Below are 24,298 nucleotides of genomic sequence, written 5' to 3'. Positions count from 1 at the left end.
GATCAACACCGAGAAGAAGAGCTAGACGAAGCATTGAAGGAAGACATGGACGCGTGAAGAGAAGCTGCCACGACAAGAAGACTGAAGACAAGAGAAGATGTGAGGCTCCAAGAAGTGAGGAACCATGTGAAAATCTGAGAGAGAGAGAGAGAGAGAGAGAGAGAGAGAGAGAGAGAGAGAGAGAGAGAACCCACAACCCAATGTAACCTGCCCCAACAGAGTAAAACCACCTCTGAGCCACCGCCAATGGTGTAGGCCGTGTGGTAGATGTATGTGTGTGCACTTTAGTCAAGAGGTCACGGGCACTTGTAGTAGCCTTGGACACATTTTAGGGACTTGAGGCACTAGTCGCAGACTATCAACTAAGAGGAAAACTTGGTATAGGGTCCATGTGTGCTAGGAGTATTCACTTGAGGCGAGGTGTTGAAATATACAAGTGAATAGGGTGTGTGCAGGAACAAGCCCTTAGCAAGAGGCTGTAAAAGAGAATCTGTATATGTGAGAGAAGCTGTGAAAGGTGAGAAGTATCTACTGGGAGAGAATAAAGGGTAGCATGAGGAGATTTAGGAGGTGTGGAGATATTTTGGGAAGAGGTGGAGAGAATCAAGCAAAAGAGGTGGAGTGAATCAAGGAGAAATCAGTGGGATTGGATGCTTGGATGTAAACTCTATAAATTGAGGCATTGGCCTAAAGAGATTTTGCTAGTTTTTGATTATCCATGCCTACATTAAGCTATCAGTTAATTGCTCATCTAATCTCTTTGTTAATGATGTTGATTCTAGCATTTGATCCACCATAGCTCATCACATTGCTGCAAATTTAACAGGAGAGATAGTTCTAGCAAAGAAAAACCTAGTGCATGAGGAAGAAGGAATGTTTAGATTCGTTAAAATACATGTCAACCAATTGGGCCAGTATTATGAGAATGATGATACAAATGCCACAATTCCAATCCACCATAATGGGTACCAACAAGCACTGGCTATCCTGGATGGTGGTGTGGGTGTGAGCATTATTACCAAACGATGTTTGAAAAACTGAGGAAAATCAGAGTTGGAAAGAGCATATCTAATCGTCAAGATGGCAGATGGAACATCCTCAAGACCAATGGGGCTATTGAAAAATATTAGGCTTAAGGTCTTTTTGTTCCGCTACCATCATACATTTGTTGTAATGGACTTCCTGTGCACTAGCCGAATTCATATGACATTATCTTGGGCAAACCCTTCATGAGTGAGGGAAGCCAAATTGGTGCATGGTTGGGCGTTAGACCAAGTGTATGTAAAGGATTTGCAGATTCCAAACATTGATTTGCATACGTGGAAGGCACATCCCATGGAAGGGAAATTATTTGGAAATGATTCGATCACCACAGAACGAACGACATCCTTATAAGTTTGCCAACTAGTTGAGGAGAATTCACAGGAAGAGGAAGAGGCCAAAATGTACGCATTGCTTCCACCTCCGGATTTTAGTGAAAACTGGATGCACATGCTTGCCACTATAGATATGTTGCCCCCCAAGAGGAACCCAGTACGTTGAATTGGGAAACATTCCTACCACCTCGGTGCGCATGGTAGATGTACAACCAAGAGAAGAGGAAATAGAGGATGAAGCCTCTAGCACAAAAGGTTCTAGATTGCAAGGCCGCCCAATAGCATCCAACGCCTTAGGAGATGGTGTAAACAAAAGAGGTATATTGCTCGACGAAATGCTCTATTACAAAGTAAACCCATGGACGCCTAGTGGCTAAGATATCTCGAGGTCACTAACGTGCACGAGGAGTTGAGATACTTTCTTGGCATTGAGGTCATTAAGATGCCTGAGGGAATATGATGACTATCACAAAGACAATATTCATTGGACATGTTGTCTAAATATAGTATGGTTGGATGTAAGCCCATTTTTGTACCGTTGGATGATCAGAATGGCAAGCAAAGTGCAAACACAAGTGAGATTTTGGAGAACACCACTATGTATAATACGAAGATAGTGGGCAGCTTGATCTCAATGACGATCACCATGCCAGATATGAACTACACAATTGGGTTGGAGATCCAATTTATGCAGGCTCCTTGAAAGCCACATTTAGATAGTGTGAGGTGCACGCTATGCTTCGTGAGATCCACACTGGATTATGGTCTCTTCTATGAGGCTAGTATATATAGTTACATATGTATGGATACACTGATGTAGATTGGGCTGGTAGTATCTTGGACATAAGAGCTATTAGCAGGTTAATGTATTTCTTTAGGAGTGGTGTTGTTACATGCAGTAGCAAGAAGAAGCCAATAGTTGCCTTATTGAGTAGTACAGAGGTAGAGTACAAGGGTGCCACATGCTGGTAGCATGATTTGGGACTGCATGTAGCTAGGTAGGTTGTCATCTATTGCAACAACCTTAGTGGCATACAATTAGCCAAGAACCTAGTGTTTCATGCATGGGACCAAACACATAGAGGTTCATTATCAATTCATCAATGATAAGGTCTTGGCAGGAGATGTTGATCTCGTGTACATCAGCCAAACAGAGAAGAAGGTAGCTAACATTTTCACCAAGGCCTTGGGAGTAGATAAACTTTGCAAATTTCACACTATGCTTGGAGTCTTGAAGATGGAGTTGAGCTTGAGGGGGAGTGTTGAGATGTCAAGCTCAACATGGGCAGACACTCCTACATGACCATTTGACCTTTACATCACTATCGCATTTGGTAGTTGACACAACGAACCTTAGCAGTGATTCTACAACTAGACTACACCTACCTAGTCCAACATAGTTATGGCATACTTATCTTGCCAATTCACCTACTTAGTGTGTTCACATTATGGACCACTTATACATAGTACTCTAGTCCTTATGTTAGTTTCACTTATCTTTTTTTGAGAGCAACAAGTAGAAGAAGATTTTAGCCTTCCATCTCTTTGTGTGTCTTCTCATCATTGTTGCGAGTGTGTGTGTGTCTTGTCATCATTGTTGCGAGTGTTGCGAGTGTGTGTGTGCTTGCAAGAGCTCAATATCTCTCTCCTCCCCCAATCTTATCTTCATCATGGAATACAAGGAACATGAAACATAAAACATGAGAGGAGTATCAACCTCCAATAGATGGTATACCACTCTCTTAAGTATACCAAGCATGGGGCTAATCACTATGGTTGCCGAGATGTCTCCCTTTGCTACGTCACGTGGAGAGGTAACTCAATGGCAATGGAGCATGTCTTAGATCTAGAGTTGAGAGTGGATCAAGGTGGTCATCGGCGCGGGGGGGGGGGGGCTAGCAGGCATCTAAAAGTGTGCATGCGTAGTCCGAGAGGTAACTTCTCTCATACGAGGTGGGTCCATGGGAGATCCATTGTGTGGATGCCCTCTCCTCGGTCGAAAGAAGCTGGTGAGGGAGGGGGCATGGAATTTTTAGGAGTATGGCTGGGGAATAAAGCTCCCTACAGGCTCCCTCAAGGAAGCTACCTAGTGTTGGCCTCGCCTCTCGCTCGTAGTGATTGTAGTCCTTTGTGGAAGAATGCTTTTTCTCTTTGAAGTAATTAGGGTTAGTGTTTACAAAAGTGTACCTAAGATAAGGTGATGGAAGTTATCCATGGTGTGTGTCTGTAGAGAGAGAGAGAGAGAGAGAGAGAGAGAGAGAGAGAGAGAGAGAATGCTTGGAATGTTGCATGACTTAGAGTAGTACAATGCTTTTATAGGCTTGCAACCTTATCTTATGACCCATAAAAATATCACACTTTGATAAGTGGATGCCACATGGCACACTTAGCTTATCCACTTATAAGAGTGTGTTCACACATTACTAGAACAATAACCCTTTTTAGGGATTTTCACACACACACACACACACATAAACAGAGGTTCACACACACAAGGGGACACATAAATGAGACTTTAAATCTCAACAAACCCTCTTCTTCAGAGTGAAGGTGAAGAGTCTTGAGAAGGCCTTCAATAGCCATAGTGATTTGGGCTCTAAATTGCAACACGTGATACAAAAGAACATAGTTTGCCAACGCATGAAACTCTCCTATTAGGCCTAATATTAGGCCTAATATAAGAGCTTGACCACACATGATAGCCTACATAAGCTTACCAAGACACACCTCCCCCTACCCCCCCCCCTAAGGTGGCCCCACTGATGTCTCAAACGCTTCACTTGGAGTGGAATCCCTCACCCACATGAACTTCTCTACTATCGATCTCGTGGCCATTATTATGCAAATGAAGGTGGTTTTAGAACTTGAATGATGTCAAGGCCAATGTCTATCCATGTAGAATCAGTATGAGTATAAAAATGACTAATGCAAGTCTAAAATTTCATAATTATGCAAAAATAAAGTCTTAGCACACTGAATGATGTCAAGGCCAATGTCTACCCTTGTAGATGTTAATCCCATTTTGGATTAACAAAGATGCTCCTCCAATTGAGAACATTAATAAGTGTTATGTAAAGGCACTATAAAAGTTGTACATTTTGAGATACTGGTCACCCAATGCCTTAGTTAGTAAGTTTTGGGCGCCCACATGTGAATAAGGGCCAGATGTGTAAAAGGCAATTTCTCATAATAAATGAAAGAACACAAACCCCCTTTGTGTTATGAGAGATCTTACTTTGTATTGTGTGTGTGTGTGTGTGTGTGTGTGTGTGTGTGTGTGTGTGAGAGAGAGAGAGAGAGAGAGAGAGAGAGAGAGAGAGTACTCTAGTGCATGTTCCTCTTCTATGCATGTGTGTGGGAGAGCAAGAGGTAGATTGCCTTGCATTATGGTGAGAACGACTTTGCGGTGTGACAGCATGGAGGTGGATATTGGAGGAGTGGAGCTTCCAAAAGCGAGCTTGGGGAGCCTCAAGGGACGTGAGCTCAAAGCATTGGTAAGTACCCAATTATAGTTGTTTGTCTATTGCTTCTTCCGATTGTGAATGGGTAGAGTTCTCTCTTGGAAGGTGCAATAGCCTGTAACATTTTCGACGCCGCTGCCGAGGAAACACCATTGTTTCTTTCATCCTCTTAGAGCTCCAGCTCCCATTATGTAAGATTTACTATTGCCTTTGCATTTGGAAGGTGCATTGTGAAGAAATTGTGTAGATAAGGTTGTAGAGAAGGAATTACAGTAGTTGTGGAAAATCATGTATTGGAAGTGTGGGTGAGTACTCGGTAGTACCTAGAGGAAAGCTACACTTACTTTTACCTTCAATTTTGTTGTTTTGGTCACCAATTCTTACAATGTGAGCTAGCAGTTGGTGACATGTATTGTATTGTTTTTTTTTGTCACAAAAACTACAAAAACAAGAGGAACCATTGGTTGTGTTCATGTCTTGCATTGCATTCCTAATTGGCATAACCTTTCTAGATCATTTGTATATCATTTGTACAGGGAAATCACCCTCTAACCATCATTATGTCGACAACGCGATTGTAAACATGTGAAAGTGTAGGAAATACTTCACGACGTGAACCATAACCTGCTAGTTCATGGCATGAAACACTTTTCACAATTAGCATTCGGGAATCTTGAGATTACCTTACTAAAATTAGGGTGTCTTATCCTGACACATCTGACAGATCCTAACACAACAAAACAGAAAAATCTTATCTCGTGAAATAACGCGAAGCACTTCACAATGTGAACAACATTCTGTTTCATGACGTGAAGCATAGTCTACTTCACGATGTGAACTGCAGTCTGCCACTTCACGACGTGAACCATAACCTGCTACTTCATGGGTTAACACTTCACGATTTAACCCTTCATGTGCACTAACACTTCACGTGTTAGCAGTTCATGAAATAACCTTTCTCACGGGCTGCTAGTTCAACGAATTAAGGGTTGTCAAACCAGCGGCGGTAAGAGAGTACCCTAATTGCACCATTGGAGTCTATCCGACTCAAATTAAAGTAATTCTAAGCTAAAAATTTGAAACATGAAACACAAGTTATCTGCGTGAAACACAGTTCATAATGTGAACTGCAGTCTACTACTTCACGACGTGAACCATTGTCTGCTGTTTCACGGAGATCTACTATTTCAGGACCAAAAAAGATAGTTCGGTAGAAAACCAGGTGAAATGGTGGGAGTAGTGATTTCACCTGCTGTTGAAACACATTCTCATGCACTTGAGGTCTGAGAAACTCATTGGAGATGACCTTATCCCCGATGACAGTGCATCAAATCACCCAGGTACTTCCTACCAAAAAAGTGTTGGCTCAGGTCGCTTGACGAGTACTCAATTGAGTGTTTCAGCTTGGAGGAATCTAACCACCATAGAAACAAATAGTGAGGAATCCATGGAAGAAGAGCTAAGATAACCATCTTCTCTTACGAGATCCAGTGGAAATCATCATCTCCATCGTCTTCTTGAGTGCGTTTGTCGTCGGTGCTCATCCACATTTGATTGCTTGTGACCATCAATTCTCAAGTGTAGGAGCTCCTTACGCACTTTCAATTGTTTCATTCATTTGTATAAAAGCATTGTTTGAGCTCTTAGGTCACATTCGAACACATTTTTGCATTTTACAACTCTTATTCGATTGCATCTATCCTTTCTCTTCTTTTGTATAAAAGCATTGTTTGAGCTCTTAGGTCACATTCAAACACATTTTTGCATTTTACAACTCTTATTCGATTGCATCTATCCTTTCCCTTCTTATTTTCATAATCCTTCCACTTTAGAAGAATACACCTCCCATCAAATCTACTCACATGACAAGGAATAGCAGTTCGCTATTTCACGGAGTTCAAAACTAAACTCTCGGTTTGGATAACAATGCACCGTTTGCTTAAAGTCTTTATCTCATACCAAGCGCTAACCGCTAACACTCATTCCACACTGATAATTGTGACACCACAATCTGCTATTTCACGAACTAACTTATTGCTACTTCACGGGATAAGCCCATCACAGGTTAAGCCTTTCAGAGGTTAAACCTTTCACAAGCTAAGCGTTCATGAACTAACAATTCACGAGTTAATCCATTCATGCTTTAAGCCTTTCACGAGTTAAGCCCTTCACCTCACATATTAACCTTTCACGCACAACTTATTCACGCTCAGCCATTTCATGGCCTGATACTTCACGGATTAGGACTAATTCTCGACAAACTCTAATACACATCCTTTATTGATTCATTTCTCACCCCACTAACACTCTTCCCATCAAACACCAATGTGCCCAAACACAAACACACCCAAACACACACACACACACACACACACACACACACACACACACACACACACACACAAACATACACACACACACACAAGGAAAGGACCGTGAGCTCCTACCAGTCACAATGACTGATGTTCTTTTCAAATGTTATAGATGGTATCCTTGGCTACTTCCAAACTAGAGGTTGAGGGGAACCCAGCCGTAACTTAGGTTAGTACCACAGGGTCAGCAAAAAAGAAAAGAGGAAAAGAGCACCACGCAACACCAAGCACACTTACCTTGGGCCGTATGTATAGAAATTACAAGGTACCGTGATCCATAAAGACGTTCAAACAGCTCACGGGAAGACTATATTCCACTATCACAGCAGCCCAAACTGTTTGAAGATCTTAGAAGATACCGATGTCAAGAATAAGCTAGAGAAGGTCGGACTTGGCAGAATGGTAAAGGTCCTTCCCCGCACCATCAACCCTAACTTATGTGCAGAATTTCTGAAGTCTTATGACATAAAATACCAAGCGAGGTACAGTCACCAAGTCGGATGGCTCCACTGAATAGGTCCTCATCACACAAAGGAAATGATATGAGAAGCTCTGCAGTTGCCCCCCTCCGTACAGGCACATGTCCATACAATCAATCAGATGCCCATGGAGGACATGCTGAAGAGGGTTTACTTTAACTCGAATGGGGAACAATATGAGAATATAAAGGATGAAGCAAATGAGAAAGCTTGTAGAGCAATGTCAATGCTCATGCAAGTAAAGCCAACGGACAGATATAAGAGGGTCCCTCTCAATCGATAAGCAAAGGTCCACGAGGAGAAAAAGGAGGACTGGGCTTGGTATATCCACCGAGAAATGGAGAATTACCTCAAGTCACACCAATCCAAGGTGTGTAATCCTTATCTCCTCCTAACCAAAGTACTCAGGCATTCAGCTAATCTTTACTCATGAGGCAAAGGTACCTCAGGTTGAGGGATCCATGGAGTTGTCTACCCTCATTCCAAAAGAGCTGCACGGACAAGCAGTCCTGAAGGAGACAAAGGAGCTACTTCAAGAGCTGAAGTGTAGTAAGAAGACAAAGAAAAGTAAAAAGATGTGGGGCAGCCTCCAACAAGTTGAATCAAAGATGCAGCGGCTGGAAGAAGAGGTAGCCCAAGACATCGCATCCTTTCAACAGGTTCTGGAGAGCAATAGTAGGAAGCAAAATAAAGGAAACATATAAGCTTGATAGCAAGTTCCATCCATAGTCAGCACTATACACTCCGCCTTCAAGCCCTGCCTAGTTAGTCTTCAAAAACCTCTCCCTACTCCGTGATTCAGTAATTTCAGATCAGCCCACCTCAGCGGAGATTGGTGCAACACAGGCTCTAGAGGAACAACAATTGCCACAAACAGATATAGGTGAGAGAAATGAAGAGGCCACCTCAGCACAACCTGAGGCAACTCAAGAAGCTCAAGAAGCAGAGAAAAGAAAGAGAGCTGACGAGACTCCCAGTCTGAGTAAGCGAAGGCGAACGGACACTGAGGACACAATAGGAGAAGGGTCCTTCTTGCATAATCTCGACGTTGATTGCTTCCTAGATGAGACCATGAAAGGCATCCACATGCTACTAGTGCACCAGATAGAAGGCTTACACTCCACAAGTGTAGATATTTTGTCCCAAGAGCAAAGGGTTTGGAGATGTCATTTGCTTACTACTCACATGCTGCATGATAGGAATGCCAAAATATGGAAACAGGTCTAGGATTCCACTGACCATGTAAAGGCACTTAAGGAGCAAATAGCCACTCGGATGCCACACACAGAGAAGAGATCCTAAAGAGTTTAAAGGCAACCAAAGAATAGGAGACAAGGCTCCAAACCTTGGATGGCAATAACAGGAAGAAAATGAGGAGATCAAGGCCAGATTAGAGCAAGCCAACTTCAAAAGGAAGTGGCACATACTAAGGAGAAAGAAGAGAAACAAACATAGCAGCTAAAGGAAGCCCATGCCATGTTCCAAGCTAAGGAAGAATGATATACATGGCAGCTCAACCCACTCACTAAAGCCATTGCCAAAGCAGAACAAAAAGTGGTAAGCCTCCAAACAGAAAGAGAACAACTGAACAAAGCACATGCTGAGAAACTAAAAGCTCTCAAAACGAGGTGATCATTGCAAAGTTGAGATGGAGATAGACCAAATACTGGTCAGAGCCATCAACAGGTGCTTGAACATGTACACCAGTACAGCCAAAGCTTGGCAGAGGGGCGGCTAAAGCAGATTGAAGAGGCTAATGTTCAAGCCACCACTTCCAGGATTGCAAACAGAGGAAGCTGCAAGAAGATATGAAGAGCTGGCCATTGCTTGAGATGCGCGAGAAGTAGCCATCTCCACACTAATCACCACCAAAGACTCCAGAATATAGGATCTAGAACGCCAGCTCGCCCTCCAACAAAGATCTCAAAGAATTAATCAACCGGATGAATTACGCCAACTCATCAAATGCACCTCATAGATAGGTTCGTTTTTGCCAGTAACTCCTCGGGCCCCTCCTCAGACTCTAACATTGTTTTTATCTACACTAACCCTCTCTCTTCTTCAATACAAAATTAACTTAATCCTAAACAATTTAGGAGACCTAACCCTAATTCATGAGAACACAGAAAGGGATGCAGACCTTAGATTCGGAGGCCTAACCCTAATTCATCAAAACACGAAAAGGGATGCAGACCCAACCATAATAATGGGAATCCTATGGGGGATATAATTCTAACTGACCCAGCTGATATTTTCTTTTTCTCCTTACATCCCATAGTGTTGAACCTTCGTAGTTGGTGTCGAATGTTGCAACAATTAAACATCCTAGATGACAGTGTTGATAAACTCGACCTGTTTCTACCAGATGATATCCCAATATCACTAGCCAACTACGAGGTTGTTGCACGAAGCTACCAATGGGTTATTAGCCATGGCTGGACTGAAGTTTATAATACCCATCAGCATCTAAACCTCTCAGAATCCACATTATATCATTCTTTTGGTATTATAAAACTTTATCAAAATATCCATAAGCATTTGGAAGCTATGCTCACTAACGTGGTTTATAATTCTGATAAGGAGCATATAGAATATCCTAATATAACCACAATAGATATACTTGACCTCCAAGAATTTATGAAAACTAACAAGCCTAGCCTACGGTCCCCAAGTTTCGAAGAGGGTCAAGAAGAAACATCGGGCACCTCCACTTCTTTTACTTATCGAGTGTTCTCTTCCATCACCCCCAAGAAGTAAGTTATTAAATCCCTTTCCTGGTGTATCTCCTGCTAACAAAACTGAGGCCGATTGTATCTTCTGTCAATTCTCTTCTAGCTCCGTTGATTTTCCCACTAACACTCTCGCCCTCGGAGGAGATGCCGGAACCAACTCTATCTCCACCAAGGCCGATCGATGAGGTACGTGACCATCACCCTCATGATGATATCCAAGCTTTTATTGATGTAAATGTTCTTGAGTCTTTGTCAGTTGTTGCAGAGTACGATGGCTTCATCCGCGCAGGCAACCCACTCTTGAAACATAAACTCATGTTCAAGGTGTTGATGCAAATCACACCATTTGAGCCTACCAGAAGGATCCTGTCGGATGCATACTCTAACATGGAGTCACGGAGGCAGCCTTATGTATCATACCCTCTCCGAGCCCCAATGCTAGAATTAGAAGAGCTTTTACCAATGGGAGGAGAGAGAACCTTGCGGGATAATGTGGCTCGTCGCACCAAGCTGGCCAATCCGTGCTTGGCCGATTTGCTGAAGATCCAAATTGTTACATTCATGATCAACTATTGTTTCTGTAGATGGTGCAAAAAACACCCACCAGTGCATACAAGGGGAGGCTATACAGCAATCCAAATAGATGATACCAACCCCCGCCTGACGGAACCAGATTGGCGCAAGGAGTATCTGACAGTTCCAGAATACAGTTATCAGTGCTAGTGCTCCCCACCAACACAACGACGAGTGGATCCATTATTCATGCTAATCAAAAGACGACTCACTCCACTCCAATTCCTCGAAGCAAAGCAACGAGATCTCATGTCTCTTACAACTTCCCTCACTTCTCGCCATCTACATTCCAAGATATCACAAGTCAATGACAGTAATTTCTCACATGGATACAAGCATGGCGCATAATTCTAGATCCGGATATAGTAGATGCTGTAAGATTCATAAAGTTGATCGTAGTTCTCATCGATCAACCAAAGGAAATGCATGATGGATTTGAAGCAAAGCAGCTTTGCTTTGATAATAACAAAGGCCCAACTGAAAGAGGCATGATGCTTTATTATAAACGCCTCAGGTGTCGTTCGAGTTACATGCATGTCTTGCTCAAAGACATGGTAGTCTCACTCAACATTTCGAAGAACCCTTAAAAAGCTTCAATCCCGCCAAAACTTCTACAGACACGAGTTCGGCGACCAGGTCTTTCGACCTAGGTAAAGGTTCTGAGGACAGAACCTACATCATTAGGTAAGGGGGATGTTAATCCCATTTTAGATTAGCAAAGATGCTCCTCCAATCGAGGACATTAATAAGTGTTATGTAAAGGTACTATAAAAGTTGTACATTTTGAGATATTAGCCATCCAAGGCCTTATTGAGTAAGTTTTGGGTGCCCAAGTGTAAATAAAGGCCAGATATATAAAGGACAATTTTCCATAATGAAAGAACACAATCCCCCTTTATGCTATGAGAACTTTTGCTTTGTTTTGTGTGTGTGTGTGAGAGAGAGAGAGAGAGAGTGAGTGAGTGAGTGAGTGAGTGAGTGTAATCTAGTGTATGTTCCTCTTCTATGCATGTGTGTGGGACAGTGAGATAGATTGCCTTACATTGTGGTGAGAGCGACTCTGCAGCAGGGGGTGACAGCGTGGAGGTGGAGATTGGAGGAGTGGAGCTTCCAAAAGCGAGCTTAGGAAGCCTCAAGGGATGTGAACTCAAAGCATTGGTAAGTACCCAACGATAGTTGTTGTCTATTACTTCTTCCAATTGTGAATGGGTAGAGTTCTCTCTTGGGAGGTGCGGTAGCCTATAACAATAGAATCAATATGAGGACAAATACGACCAATGCAAGCCCAAATTCTACAAAATATGCACTATAATAATCATGTTTTAGATTAGTAATTTGAGCTCTCAAATGATGTTGGAGTGCTAATATGATGTAAAACAGAGGAATTTAAACCCTCAATGATTGATATTAACACTTAATTTGACATTAATTACTCTCTATTTGTAGGTAGTTTTACGTTATGAAAACAAGGGTAGAATGATTTGAGTGGGTTAGAGAGCAAATCTAGCTGTAAACTTGATATGAGAATAGGGCAAATACCAAGTTCCAGAGCTCATTTCTAGTCAACGCAGAAATCTAAAAAATGCATCTCGATTTGGATGTTTGATGTGAGCTTATGTAGATAATGATCTTCTTGCTCTTGTGGGCTTGTGGATTGCCCAAATATTCAGTAAAATCCCTCCATTCTTGAGTGAACAGATAGAAGAGGAAAATTTTTGGATACAAAGTGATTAAGGATTATTGACATTTATTAGTTTGGTATCCTAGAGTGCATAAATGGCTAACGGTTGGTGGTAAGCCCTGATACCAACTTAAAGCTAGCAAGTTGGGAGTGATTAGAGTGCTTAGGCTTAATATTTTGGCATAATGTAAGCATAAGAAAATTAAACAGCACTAATGACAACGTTAGAGAGTTGATTCAACACACAAAATTTCCATTAGATGGGGCCTTTAAATAGGCTAAGATATATCATCAATACCCCATGGCTTAGCTTAATTCTCACCTAAACATACCCTAATCATCTCCCTTGATTATAGGTCCACCTCTCCTTGATTTGAGGCCCAATCAATCTTGATTGAAGACTTTTGTGTACCTTACATGCCCACTTGAAGGCGCCTTGTTCTTGGGAATCTACCATACATAATGAACACCTTTTTAGGTTTACATTGCTTCCTAATATTTATGGATATGATTTCTCATAACCTTAGCAACACTCTTGAAGGCACCTTCTTGGAATCTACCATACATGATGAACACCTTTTTAGGTTTACATTGCTTCCTAATATTTACCAGTATGCTTTCTCATAACCTTAGTAACACTTCTATCTCTAAGATGCGTACTCCCCTCACCCTTCATCACTTATTTTCTAATAGATAGTAGGGTGATGACGTGCCATGAACTATCGTATCTCTACAACTAAGAATTTCATTAGTTCATTGATAAAGTGTCAACCTTGATAACTAACTAGTTTAAGTAGACATCCAAACCAAAAGCAATGATGTTCTCATAGAAAAAATTAGCAGTGCATCAACCTTATGTGTAGCCTTTGATTCAATCCAATTGTCATGTAATACGTGGCAACAATGATGTATTGGGCTTGTGTGACTTTTGTTACATGACTAGTCAGACCTACCATTTTTCAAGGGTTGTTGGATGATGACAGCAAGGGTTGTTGAATGATGACAACAGTTAGGGCATTCCATTATTTTTTTGAAGAGCTCTAAATCTTGGGTATTTATCACACTGATTTACAAACTTGGTTGAGTCATTAAATAAAGTTGACTACCATAAGCCAACTTGCATTACTTTTCATGCCATAGTTTCAATAGCATAATGCCCACATGTTGCACTAGCTCTAGAATATAGAGAAACTCATCCTCTCACACACATCTTCTCAAAATGCCATCATTTTCTCTCATACATATGTCTTGCTATCAAGTGATAAGGGAAACTTCCTTAATAAGCCATCTATAAGGATCAACAACCACCGTGTAATCCTTTCAGTTGCACAAGGTTTGAATATAATAAATCTTGATGAACCATGGCTAATCCCTCTTTCTTTGTGGTGTAGTCGACCTTAGCATCACTTAGATGTCACAACTAGCATACACCATGGCTAATCCCTCTTTCTTTGTGATGGTGTAGTTGATCTTAGCATCACTTAGTTGTCAAACTAGCGACTTGTTCTCTCTACGCTATGCTAGTAGGCAACCAATTGCAAAGCTTGAGGCATCCGCATGGACATGGAAAATTACATCCCACTACCATGCTCGTAAAACTTATGCATTTGCCAATGCACATTTGAGTTGACTATAAGTTGGTTGACACTCTTCTATCCACTCAAACACAATCAATAATTTGTACAAGGGCCGTGCTAGGCTAGCATAGACGATTATGAATCTTCAATAATAACACATGTCCCATGAAATGTTAAACTCCTTTGTAATTTGTTATTGATAGTAGTAATTCCAAGATAACTTTGATCTCACTGTCATCTAGAAGAACTCCATTCTTGAACATAATGTGGACAGAATTACTCCATGTTTAATCCAAATCTAACAATTCAAAGAGTTGAAGAAAATATGCCACAAGCAACAACATTTTGAGGCTTTCCTTTGACAAGCTCTCTTCTTCTACTTTCGAAGTAATGTCAGGTTCTTTATTTGCCTTCAACTTAGCCTCAAACTTAGATGACTTTCTCGGACCACGTTTTGGGCTCCCTCTAGACATTGCTTCTCTTGAAGTGGATTTGGGTATTCGCCTAGCTCTCTAGGTGTGGCTACTTTCTCTTTCTAAGTCCCAATTCAATGAACAACTTGATTTAACTCTGAAGGTATTTGGATTGCCTTAGGGTATGTTCAAGTGATAGATATAGTCTCATCCTCAAAGCAACTTTGTATGGTGACCTTGTCCTCACCTTTCCCAATTTGCTTGGATCTTTGCTTCTTGCTGTGTCCCGATAGATTGAGCCCGTGCAACATCTCCTTGGAAGTCCTAGCTCCATGAGCTCCTTTTCGAGCAATCTTTGCTTGGCTTGCAAACATGTATCTACATTAAGAGATATAGAAGTAATCCTACCTCTTTGGACACTTAAGACATTAAGATTCGTGGTATGTGTCTCTTCAAGAATTATGTTTTTCCATGTCCTCATAGAACATGCCTTGTACATAATGATCAACTTCACATCCGTTACACAAAGGTGTATTGGTCGACCGCGACACAAATAACTTATGAGGATATTTGACCACTCGATGCGGTCCCTGACAATGGTAACAATGCAATGTGCCTCACTTGGTTACATTGCTCATGTCTCGACCTCTACCCATGGGTGGCACAACTGATTGTTCAAACACTGGTATAGGTATGTCATTTTGCAACATCTCACCCGGCTCTTTCATCATGATAGTCTGATTCCAAATTCTCAACCTCTTGAACTCCAAAGATGTAATGTTGTTGGAGATAATCCCCTTCAAAAAAACAAGACATAATTTTGATGTAATGTTACATTTAGCTCACGGATGCCCATGACAATGCGGCCCCATTTAGTGAGTAAAGATGAAAGAGTATATGGCACATTCTAACCGAAAAGGAGATCTGAAACATGAAGGAAAAGCATCATAACTACACTTTCCCTGGAGGTTCAATTCAATAATTACGATACAAAATAATAACGCCTAGCTTATGGCATTGTTCACAATATCTATGATCCAAACAAATGTCTATATAATGGCATTTGTTTTGTATTTAGCTGGTGTAATGGACGGTCACACAAACAGATACTCGGTGCTGATTGATATAGTATGGACATCGTCACAGCGTCATGCCAAGGGAAAGAGGAATTGTTTGGCCAGCTGCTCACTCCACTACAAAAATAAACAAACAAGCAAGAAATCAGTGCATCACAAACTGAAGTATATAATCACTGTCGATCCAATCATATCAATGAGATAATCTTTACACTTGCATTATTTAGACCAGATTTAGATCCTGAGAAAGCCTTCACGTCTTCCCTCACATGATTTGGCATGTTACACAATGCACAAAGTGCCATCCCAAAAACATTTTCTTGCACACGAATATATTGACAAAAGATTCTCTTGCATCCCATTTTCCAAAGCCTTACGACATGACTAGGATTCCAGAAAACTACTATCTGCATATATGATGAATTACAAGGAGCTTTTGCTTCAAGGCTTGCCAACGTATACCAATATTCTCCAACCAATTGCTAGCTTGTTTGGCCATGTAATACCTTTGTGAACAGAAGCTAGCTTTCATGAGGCACATCACCCTATCCTAAGCAAGAGAGATTCTTGGGTCACCGCCAAGCCCCCTTGATCTTTTCTACCAAGCTAGGAAGGATCACAAGAAGAGGGCAGAGGAATCATCTCGCCTTGCAACAGACCAGCCCTAGAATGCCTCGTGATACTAAGTGATACTAAACTGGTGTGCCCTTGGGAGGCTTTCATTGCGGCTCCACGCCCACCACTAGAGTTTAAGGAAACTATTGCTATCAGAAGGATAGAGGCCAAACGCTCAAGGTCCCATATCCACAACCTTAGACAAACACACAGAGATAGGTAACCATGATCATACAGAGACTGAAGTACCACTGCCATCCTCACCTAGAGACTCTTATTGAAGAGGTCAATCAGGGGATGATGCAACATGGATGTTTACAAGGCAAGCCAAGTGGAGACATCACATGTGGTCAGAGAATCAATAACCAGCTTCTATTATCAGTTAGCTATTCAGCTATGTACATTTTTGTTACACCTATAATGTTGATTTCAATAGAGCCCTTTGTGAAGGATTTAAACCCTCATGGTCCACTAACACCATCACCCCCATCCTCAAAGCCGGAGACCCACTTGATCCTAATACTTATAGGACGATCATGATTGCCCACACATCGGCCAAACTCTATGGATCGGTTCTAGAGGCAGAGCTCAGTTCATTTGCAGAGAGACAAGGATGCAGAGCCTCAATACAGGCAGGCTTTCGGAGGAGCTACTCTACCCTTGACACATTTTCACCCTCCGTGCCATCATCAAGGAGGGCAAAGCACGACATCAGAGGATTTACTACTGCTTTGTGGATTTCCGCAAAGCTTTTGATAATGTACCCTATGCCCACCTCCAACAACATCTACAAGAGATACGAGTCCCATCTGACATGGTTTGGAGCATCATCACCCTCTATGAGATTGTCATTGGACGAGTGAGAGCCCTAGGAGGTACATCACAAGAGATTTCCAGCACTATTGGGATGAAACGGGGTTGCCCCCTATCACCCCCTCTTTTTGGCCTCTACATTGATGAGATCTCGAGCTTCATTGAAAGATTACACGGGGCTGGTCCCACACTGGCAGGCATATTGATGGGATCTCAAGCTTCATTGAAAGATTAGGCGGGGCTGGTCCCACACTGGCAGGCACATTGATGAGATCTCAAGCTTCATTGAAAGATTAGGTGGGGCTGGTCCCACACTGGCAGGCATATTGATCCCCCTACTACTTTATGCAGATGACATCATCCTCCTTTTAGATTCAGCCGAGGGGCTTCAGAGACATATCTGGATGCCTCATAGGATTTTTGCAATCAGCGGGACCTTACTATTAACCTTGGCAAAACCAAGGTAATCGTCTTCAATACCTCCTCCCCCTCTACATCCAGATTGAGCTTCACATCCTGTTGACATTGTCTCGTCCTATGCCTACCTTGGTGTCACTTTCAGTGGCCCACGCTTCACCATGGTTCCCATAGCACAAGCCAAGGTGACACGAGGATATGCAGCCTTGAGTTTACTTGAGCGGTAGTGCTTCTAGGCACATTCCAGGAGCTCAAGACGAAGGGTTGGCTTTTTGACACCCTCATCACACCAACCTCGATGTATGGAGCAGCCTTCACGGGGTCAAATTTATCTGATGAGGATTGGCAGCGAAGTGAGAGGCCCTGTTAGGATTCGGAGCCTAATGTGTGTGAACAACCTCTTAAGGTGTGAACACCCTCTTATGAGAGGGGGAATGGGCATCATCGACCCCACCGCCATTCAGAGTCGTGCCCTTCTGGGCAAGCTGATTGTTAGAGGACTTCTTCCAGGCGGCGAGCCATGGAAGGATTTCCTCTTGGCCAGGATATCCGCCCATACACGGAGTTTGGGGGGCCCTTGCCCATAGAGCACTAGATGGATCTTCATGGAGATGTGGGCCCATGGCTTTAGCCTAGCTTTTGAGGACAGATTTGCAGCCAATCGGGACAACCTCGGGCCGGCCCTCAAAGTCTACTCTGGTAGCCTTCGAGGAACGTCTTCGACAGCCCTTGATTTGGAACCCCCTGATCCATTTACCAAGTGGTCACATGCTAGGGGCTTGGCCTCATGTATCCCAGGGAGCTTTGAGCACGGGCCGTGCTAGGTCCCTTCTTGGAGATTGGCTTGCATTTAGACAACTTCCCCCAATGGCTCAAGAGAGAGGCCTAATTGGGATCCGGGGCAGAGACAAACTCAGCCTTGTGACCCTGACCCTGACCCTATTCCCCCGTAGTGGTTGGGAGTGTTTACCAAGCATGATATTCTCCTGGGAGTTCATGGCGCCGATGAGAGCTCTGCCTTGCTCACTTTTTCGATTGGACCTCATGGCAAATTAGTGAGATCAGAGCCCTCCTTGGAGGACTTCAGAGGATGCACGTTACACATGGTGAGGGTGATCAGATTCCATGCACATGAGTGGCACATTGACCCACCACCGACCAAGGTGGCCAAGGAGAGACTCTGACGTTTACGGATTTGGGAGAACCGGCCCATCACGGGCCTCTAGTGGGACCCGAGGGAGTGGACTTAGTGTGATCTTGCAGATAGGGAGGAGACTCCAGGTACACCATTTTTTGTATACACCGCACGGCTTGGCCGTAGGATCTAGATGCTCGAGTTCGAGGGCACTCCGGCAACAGAGCAGCAAGACACTAGCAGTCTCACGGCCTCTCACCGCGCTTTCTATCAGATTTTTGGAAGACGCTCTGGGACACTATGGACAACCTCTTCCCGTACTATTACATGGGGCACTGTCGCTTGGGCCTCTAAGGCCGAGGTTGTCATGGCTTATGAGGAAGGTGGGGGGCTAGCCCTTCAGGTCTCTCACCTTCGCATCTTGACAGTGTCAATCCCAGCCCCATCTACTGGTCACTGGACTCCTAGTTCGAGCTAGAGATGGGAGATTTGTAGTAGCATTGCCACATGGCATATCTGCAGAGCTCAATGCAATGAAGCCATCGAAGGCACCCACGCTCCGCCTACGGAGTCCATCAAAAGCATCTAGCTCGACATCATTCATACCCTTCGCTGTCACCATTTGGTCCCTTCACCAGTCTTGACCAGTGTTTCACACACTTAGTAGAGCCAAGGTGTGAACAGGGATTTTCCAGAGAAGAAAGCCGAAGCATTCACTCGCAAAGTTTGGCCTAAAAGATAGCTACAGAGCATGATCAACATGGGATTTAATTCATTAGTGTGACTTAAAAAGTTTAAAAGTCAATAGGTTCACACATCATTAAAGTTTGGCAGAACTTATTTCTTTTTGGGCGTGTATCTTTGGACAGAAGGAAAGTAGGGACTCTCTGGATTTGTCCTAGAACCAAGTGTGTAGTGTTCCGCACACTGTACCTGAAGAAGGGCAGGTCGACTCTATTAAAAAGAAAGGAGGGCTGTTTTCGAGAGGATGTGCATGAGTACACGAGGAAAAGCACCTGATTGACTGGTTCTCTCTCTCCCTTCTCACTCTGTACTGGCCGTACACTGCTCTGGCCGTTCTCTGCAGCAGGGCTGCCGACTTGCTCTCTCTCTCTCTCTCTCTCTCTCTCTCTCTCTCTCTCTCTTCAGGTGCTGACCGTACAGAACTCTGCTGCTGGTTTTTTTCCTTGACTTTTCCCAACTGGTTGCTTTAGACAGCTGTACAGCGCCCACACACGTCAGCAGCCAGTAGCTTTCTCTCTACCAGTTCTGCCCACCTTTGAGGTGTTGGTTGCAGCCCTAAAACGGCCGTCTACAGCTGGTCACCTACAAGGTATCAAGGAATAGTTCTCAGGCTGATTATTGGGACTGTTTTTGGCAGTTTTGGGCTGATTTGTGGCCTGTCTTTTGTGAAGAAGGCCAAGCTTGAGTATTGTATACGCTCTGAGAAAGGTTGCTCAACTTTGTGGAAAATCCGGTGCAAGTCTGCACCCGCACCTTGGTTTGTTGTAAAAGCTTCTGCTCTGAATAAAGAAGTTCTTACAGAGGGCCGGCCGTTCCAGCTCTATGCGGTGTTTTTATATTGTTTATGGTTCTTCTGCTATGATTTCAAAGCTATGTCTAGTATTTGAAGTGTTTGTCTATTGCTCTGGGTCCCCGATCGGTTACATCCGCCGCCAATGGGGGAAGCTTCAGGGTGGTTCTGACCGTATGCGGAGGCATTGGGAAACCTCCGTAAGGCTTTGGTGACCTGGTCCTTTTCTCACAAATAGTGTAAGTGACCCACTTGGCACTACTACAGACCACCTGTGTGGTTATTCCCTCCCCCACCCCTTGTATGAGATGGCCTTCTCCTCATAGAGCAGCCAGCCGAAGGAGAAGTGCATCCTTCCCCCTTTTTGTTCTTTGATCCTCACTTCGTACATGGTGGCGAGTTTGTATCTAGCCTTCTGAGGCTGTTTTTTGTTAACTAAGAAAAGGATCTTGTTTGGGGGGGGCGGGGGGGACGCACAGGAAGCTTGGGATGATTCAAGTCATGGAGCGCCAAAAGGTACGCAAACGAGCCCTGTACCATGATGGTTGTGTCATCATTACTTAGCAGCACCTTGCATGAAAAGACAGGGTCTATAGGACCACCAATGTTCTTCACATGGCCACATGAACTATAATGGGACTTAATGGTCCGATCCAAGAGGTGTCGTAGAAACTTACACATGAAGGGACAGTGTGTTTTACACACAAACTCATCATAGCCCTAAAAGAGGGATATCCGAGGTGTTAGGGTATGTATATATATATATATATATATATATATATATATATATATATACATACATACCCGAGGTGTTAGGGTATATATATATATATATATATATACATATATATATATATATACATATATATATATATATACATATATATATATATATATATATACATACATACCCGAGGTGTTAGGGTATATATATATATATATATATATATATATATATATACATACCCTACGAGGTGTTAGGGTATGTATATATATATATATACATACCCTAACACCTCGGGTATCCGAGGTGTTAGGGTATATATATATACCCTAACATCTCAGGTATCCCTCTTTTAGGGCTATGATGAGTTTATACCTAGATGAATCCAGGAACATGCCCAAATTCACCATTTAGGAACGTGCATGTTATGTACTGATAACTATCAACTCCATTATGCATAGTATGGACTAGATACTACGACATCCCCACTAATGTCATCAATGCCCAATAGTGGGTGTAGAACTCTGTATCAAGATATGCTCTCACACGCACTCCACACACACACACACACACACACACACATAAGAGCATATATTCACACAAAGCCCTTCGTACTGAGTTTCTGTCAAACCTCCGGAGATGCAGGGCGCACACAAGCCCAAACCGGTACTTCTTTTTTTCTTTTGTCAAACCTCTGGAGATGCAGGGCACGCAAGAGCCAAACCACCTTTTAGGGTATGTATGGGAGTCTACACACAAGAGCCAAACCGGTACTTCATTTTTTCTTTTGTTTAATGTTTTTTTTTTGGGAGGGGGGGGCTTTACGTGGCTCAGGAGGAGTGCCATGCTTATTTAGGCCTCATATGCACAAAGTGCTCACAATGGTCTGGCGGAGGGATGAGGAAGCCCAATTCATGTGGATGTGCTTATCTCGGCCAGGAATAGGTCCTATGACGATGGGGTTGCAGCAATCATCCCGAGATACTAGGGCCATCAACACTTAAGGCAAGTGTTTTTTGGACATGGGTTCATGCATGAGCTGCAATGGGATGTCCCATTGGCCCGTATGAGATAGAGTGACTTGCTTTCAACGTGCTTTCCGCATAGTGGGCTCGAGCACTCTCGATTACTTGATGGGATCTCCTGCTCTTATTCAACATATATGGGAATTCACCCGAAGAAGGTGAAGCCGCGTGATTTTGCATTCATCATCATGCCACCCATTCTGAGGTGGTCGACCTGGTTTTTTGGCTGTGGAGCAAAGGGTATGTAGGAATGTGGCTTGAATGAATTCATGCGAGATAGATGCAGGATGTGTGGTGTAAGTGGTCATTGTAGACTGAGTCAAGATCATGGTGAAAGTGGATGCAAGTGAATGGGACTATGGGGGGTTAGGGGTGGATGTCAAAAAGAAGCAAGCTGTAGTGAAGGCATGGTGTGCGTGATGCGCTCGATTAGGTAGTGGTGGGATGGGAAAAGGAGATCCATCTTTGCATGTGAAATTCAAAGAACCTTCCACAATCTAACCCATAGGAAGAAGCAAGCATTCTTGGCCAAGCGCAAATAGATATTGTACCAACTCTTTCTAAGTGTAAATAGTTCAAACACATGGTGCATCTTGGAGGAAAAGAAGACACCCACACCCATCACGGACCCTCTCATCTCGGAGACGTATGCCCACCATTTACATAACATTCCAAATCAGCCCCTGTGGTAGTTAGGGTTAGCAGAGCCAGCACATATGGAGGCTTAAACAGATTCACGGTGATGCGTCCAGTAGAGAGAGAGTGAGAGATGTAACAAACTCAAAGAGAGAGGCATAGTCAACTCAAAGATGCTTTGATTGATGTGTTGAAAGCTTCAAAGAGCACAATGCTTTTATAGGCCTCTAGAGCCTTATCTTTTGACACAACACACACTAGGGCAATGACACATGGCAAGTGCCCATGACATCACTGCTTATCACATACACACATAAACAGCTATAAGAGATGGTTCACACACTCTTACACAGTTACCTCACATAAGTGAGTGTTCACACACACATACAAGGGCTTTTCACACACGAGACTCCGAATACCCTGACACGTATCAAGGTTTTTCCACTATACACAGGTTATTGATGCAGGCCAATCCCAACTCATTCTCATTTGATGAGTTGGTGTCTCTATTCCTACAAGAGGAGAAATCCAGTGTGAACAGGTCTGGCATAAAGCATGGGGATCAAGCCTTTGCTGCCCAAGGAAAGGCCAAAGGCAAAGCATTTGTTACCAACGGCAAGATGCCTAAGGGGGGTTCAGCTGCCTCTCTTGGTAAAGATGCTGACAAGGGTGACAGTGAGAAGCCCAAGAAGAAGGGTTGCTCCTCTGTCTTGACCCTTGTGTGGCATAATCTGCAGATCCTCTCCTCCCAAGGTCCCCACAACACACAAACAAAAGAGAGAGCTCTTACTGAATATGTCTGGCTGTATTTCTGCCCCCCAACTATGTTACATAGGTTTGCCCAAAACTGCAGGTCTCTCTGTTCCTTCCAAGTAGGAAGAAAGCAATCTGCTCCATGGGTATGCACCCATGAGAGCTTGCGTCGCTCCCATGCCAAGAAACATAACCAAGTGACCTTGTACTTGCAGCCAACAACCCATGTACACAGTGTACTTGCAGCCAAGCAAAACAGCCCATAAACAGTCTCAAAACAGTCCCAGCTATGCGCCTCCTTCAGCCCACTCCTTCCCTTCCAAGAGAGAGAGAAAGACAGAGAGAGACCTGCTCAGCCATGCGCCTCTTGTCTTGCAGCCGAGAGAGAGCACACCTGTGAGTGAACCTGCTGTCCAACCCTGTATTCCCCTCCTACAGTCCACGCTTCTATGTCCAGCACTGTTTGTATGAACAGCAGTCAGCTTCTTGCCAAAAGCAAAGGAGAAGAGAAGGAGATTCTGCAGGCGCCTGTATGTACTGATGCGCAGCAGCCAGACTGTCCTCCAGAAGCCAAAGAGAGAGAGACAAAGGAGGCCTGTATCTCTGTTCTGTAGCGCAGCACAGCAACCAACTAGCTTCACTCTCCAAAAGGCAGACCAGGGCCTATATTCAGCAGCGCCTGTATACACAACAGCGTAGCCCGCCTGCAACTTCTCCCAAAAAGCAAGAGATGACCAGCAGCGCAGACCCGCCAGCAGCTGTTTTCCAAAAAGCCAGAGTGTAGTGCTGCCCACCAGCAGCCCTTTCCCAAAAAGCAAGAGAGAGAAAGAGAAGCATGTCTCCAAAAGTGGTGTAGCCTCCATAGTTAGCTTTTGGGCCACCAAAGGTTATAAAACCTTTTAAATT

At 43.4% G+C, this 24,298-nt stretch overlaps 1 protein-coding gene across 5 annotated transcripts in view; it reads right to left on the bottom strand.

Moving 5' to 3' along the window:
* Positions 1 to 15,465: 15,465 nt before the first annotated feature.
* LOC147629924 (uncharacterized) overlaps positions 15,466 to 24,298 on the bottom strand; it is a 48,981-nt gene continuing 40,148 nt past the window's right edge. For all 5 annotated transcript variants that reach the window (XM_086810889.1, XM_086810888.1, XM_086810885.1 and 2 more), the window contains one exon: positions 15,466 to 15,857. Coding sequence is in view for 4 of the 5 variants with exons in the window: in XM_086810888.1 (XP_086667014.1) it covers positions 15,813 to 15,857 (45 nt within the window). In the remaining variant the exon portion in view is untranslated. The remainder of the gene's footprint in view (positions 15,858 to 24,298) is intronic.

This window comes from Cibotium barometz, chromosome 17 (genome assembly GCF_041138505.1).
Source record: "Cibotium barometz isolate CiBa-2024 chromosome 17, ASM4113850v1, whole genome shotgun sequence".
NCBI classification, from domain to species: Eukaryota; Viridiplantae; Streptophyta; class Polypodiopsida; order Cyatheales; family Cibotiaceae; genus Cibotium; species Cibotium barometz.
This window is presented reverse-complemented; position numbering and strand designations above follow the sequence as displayed.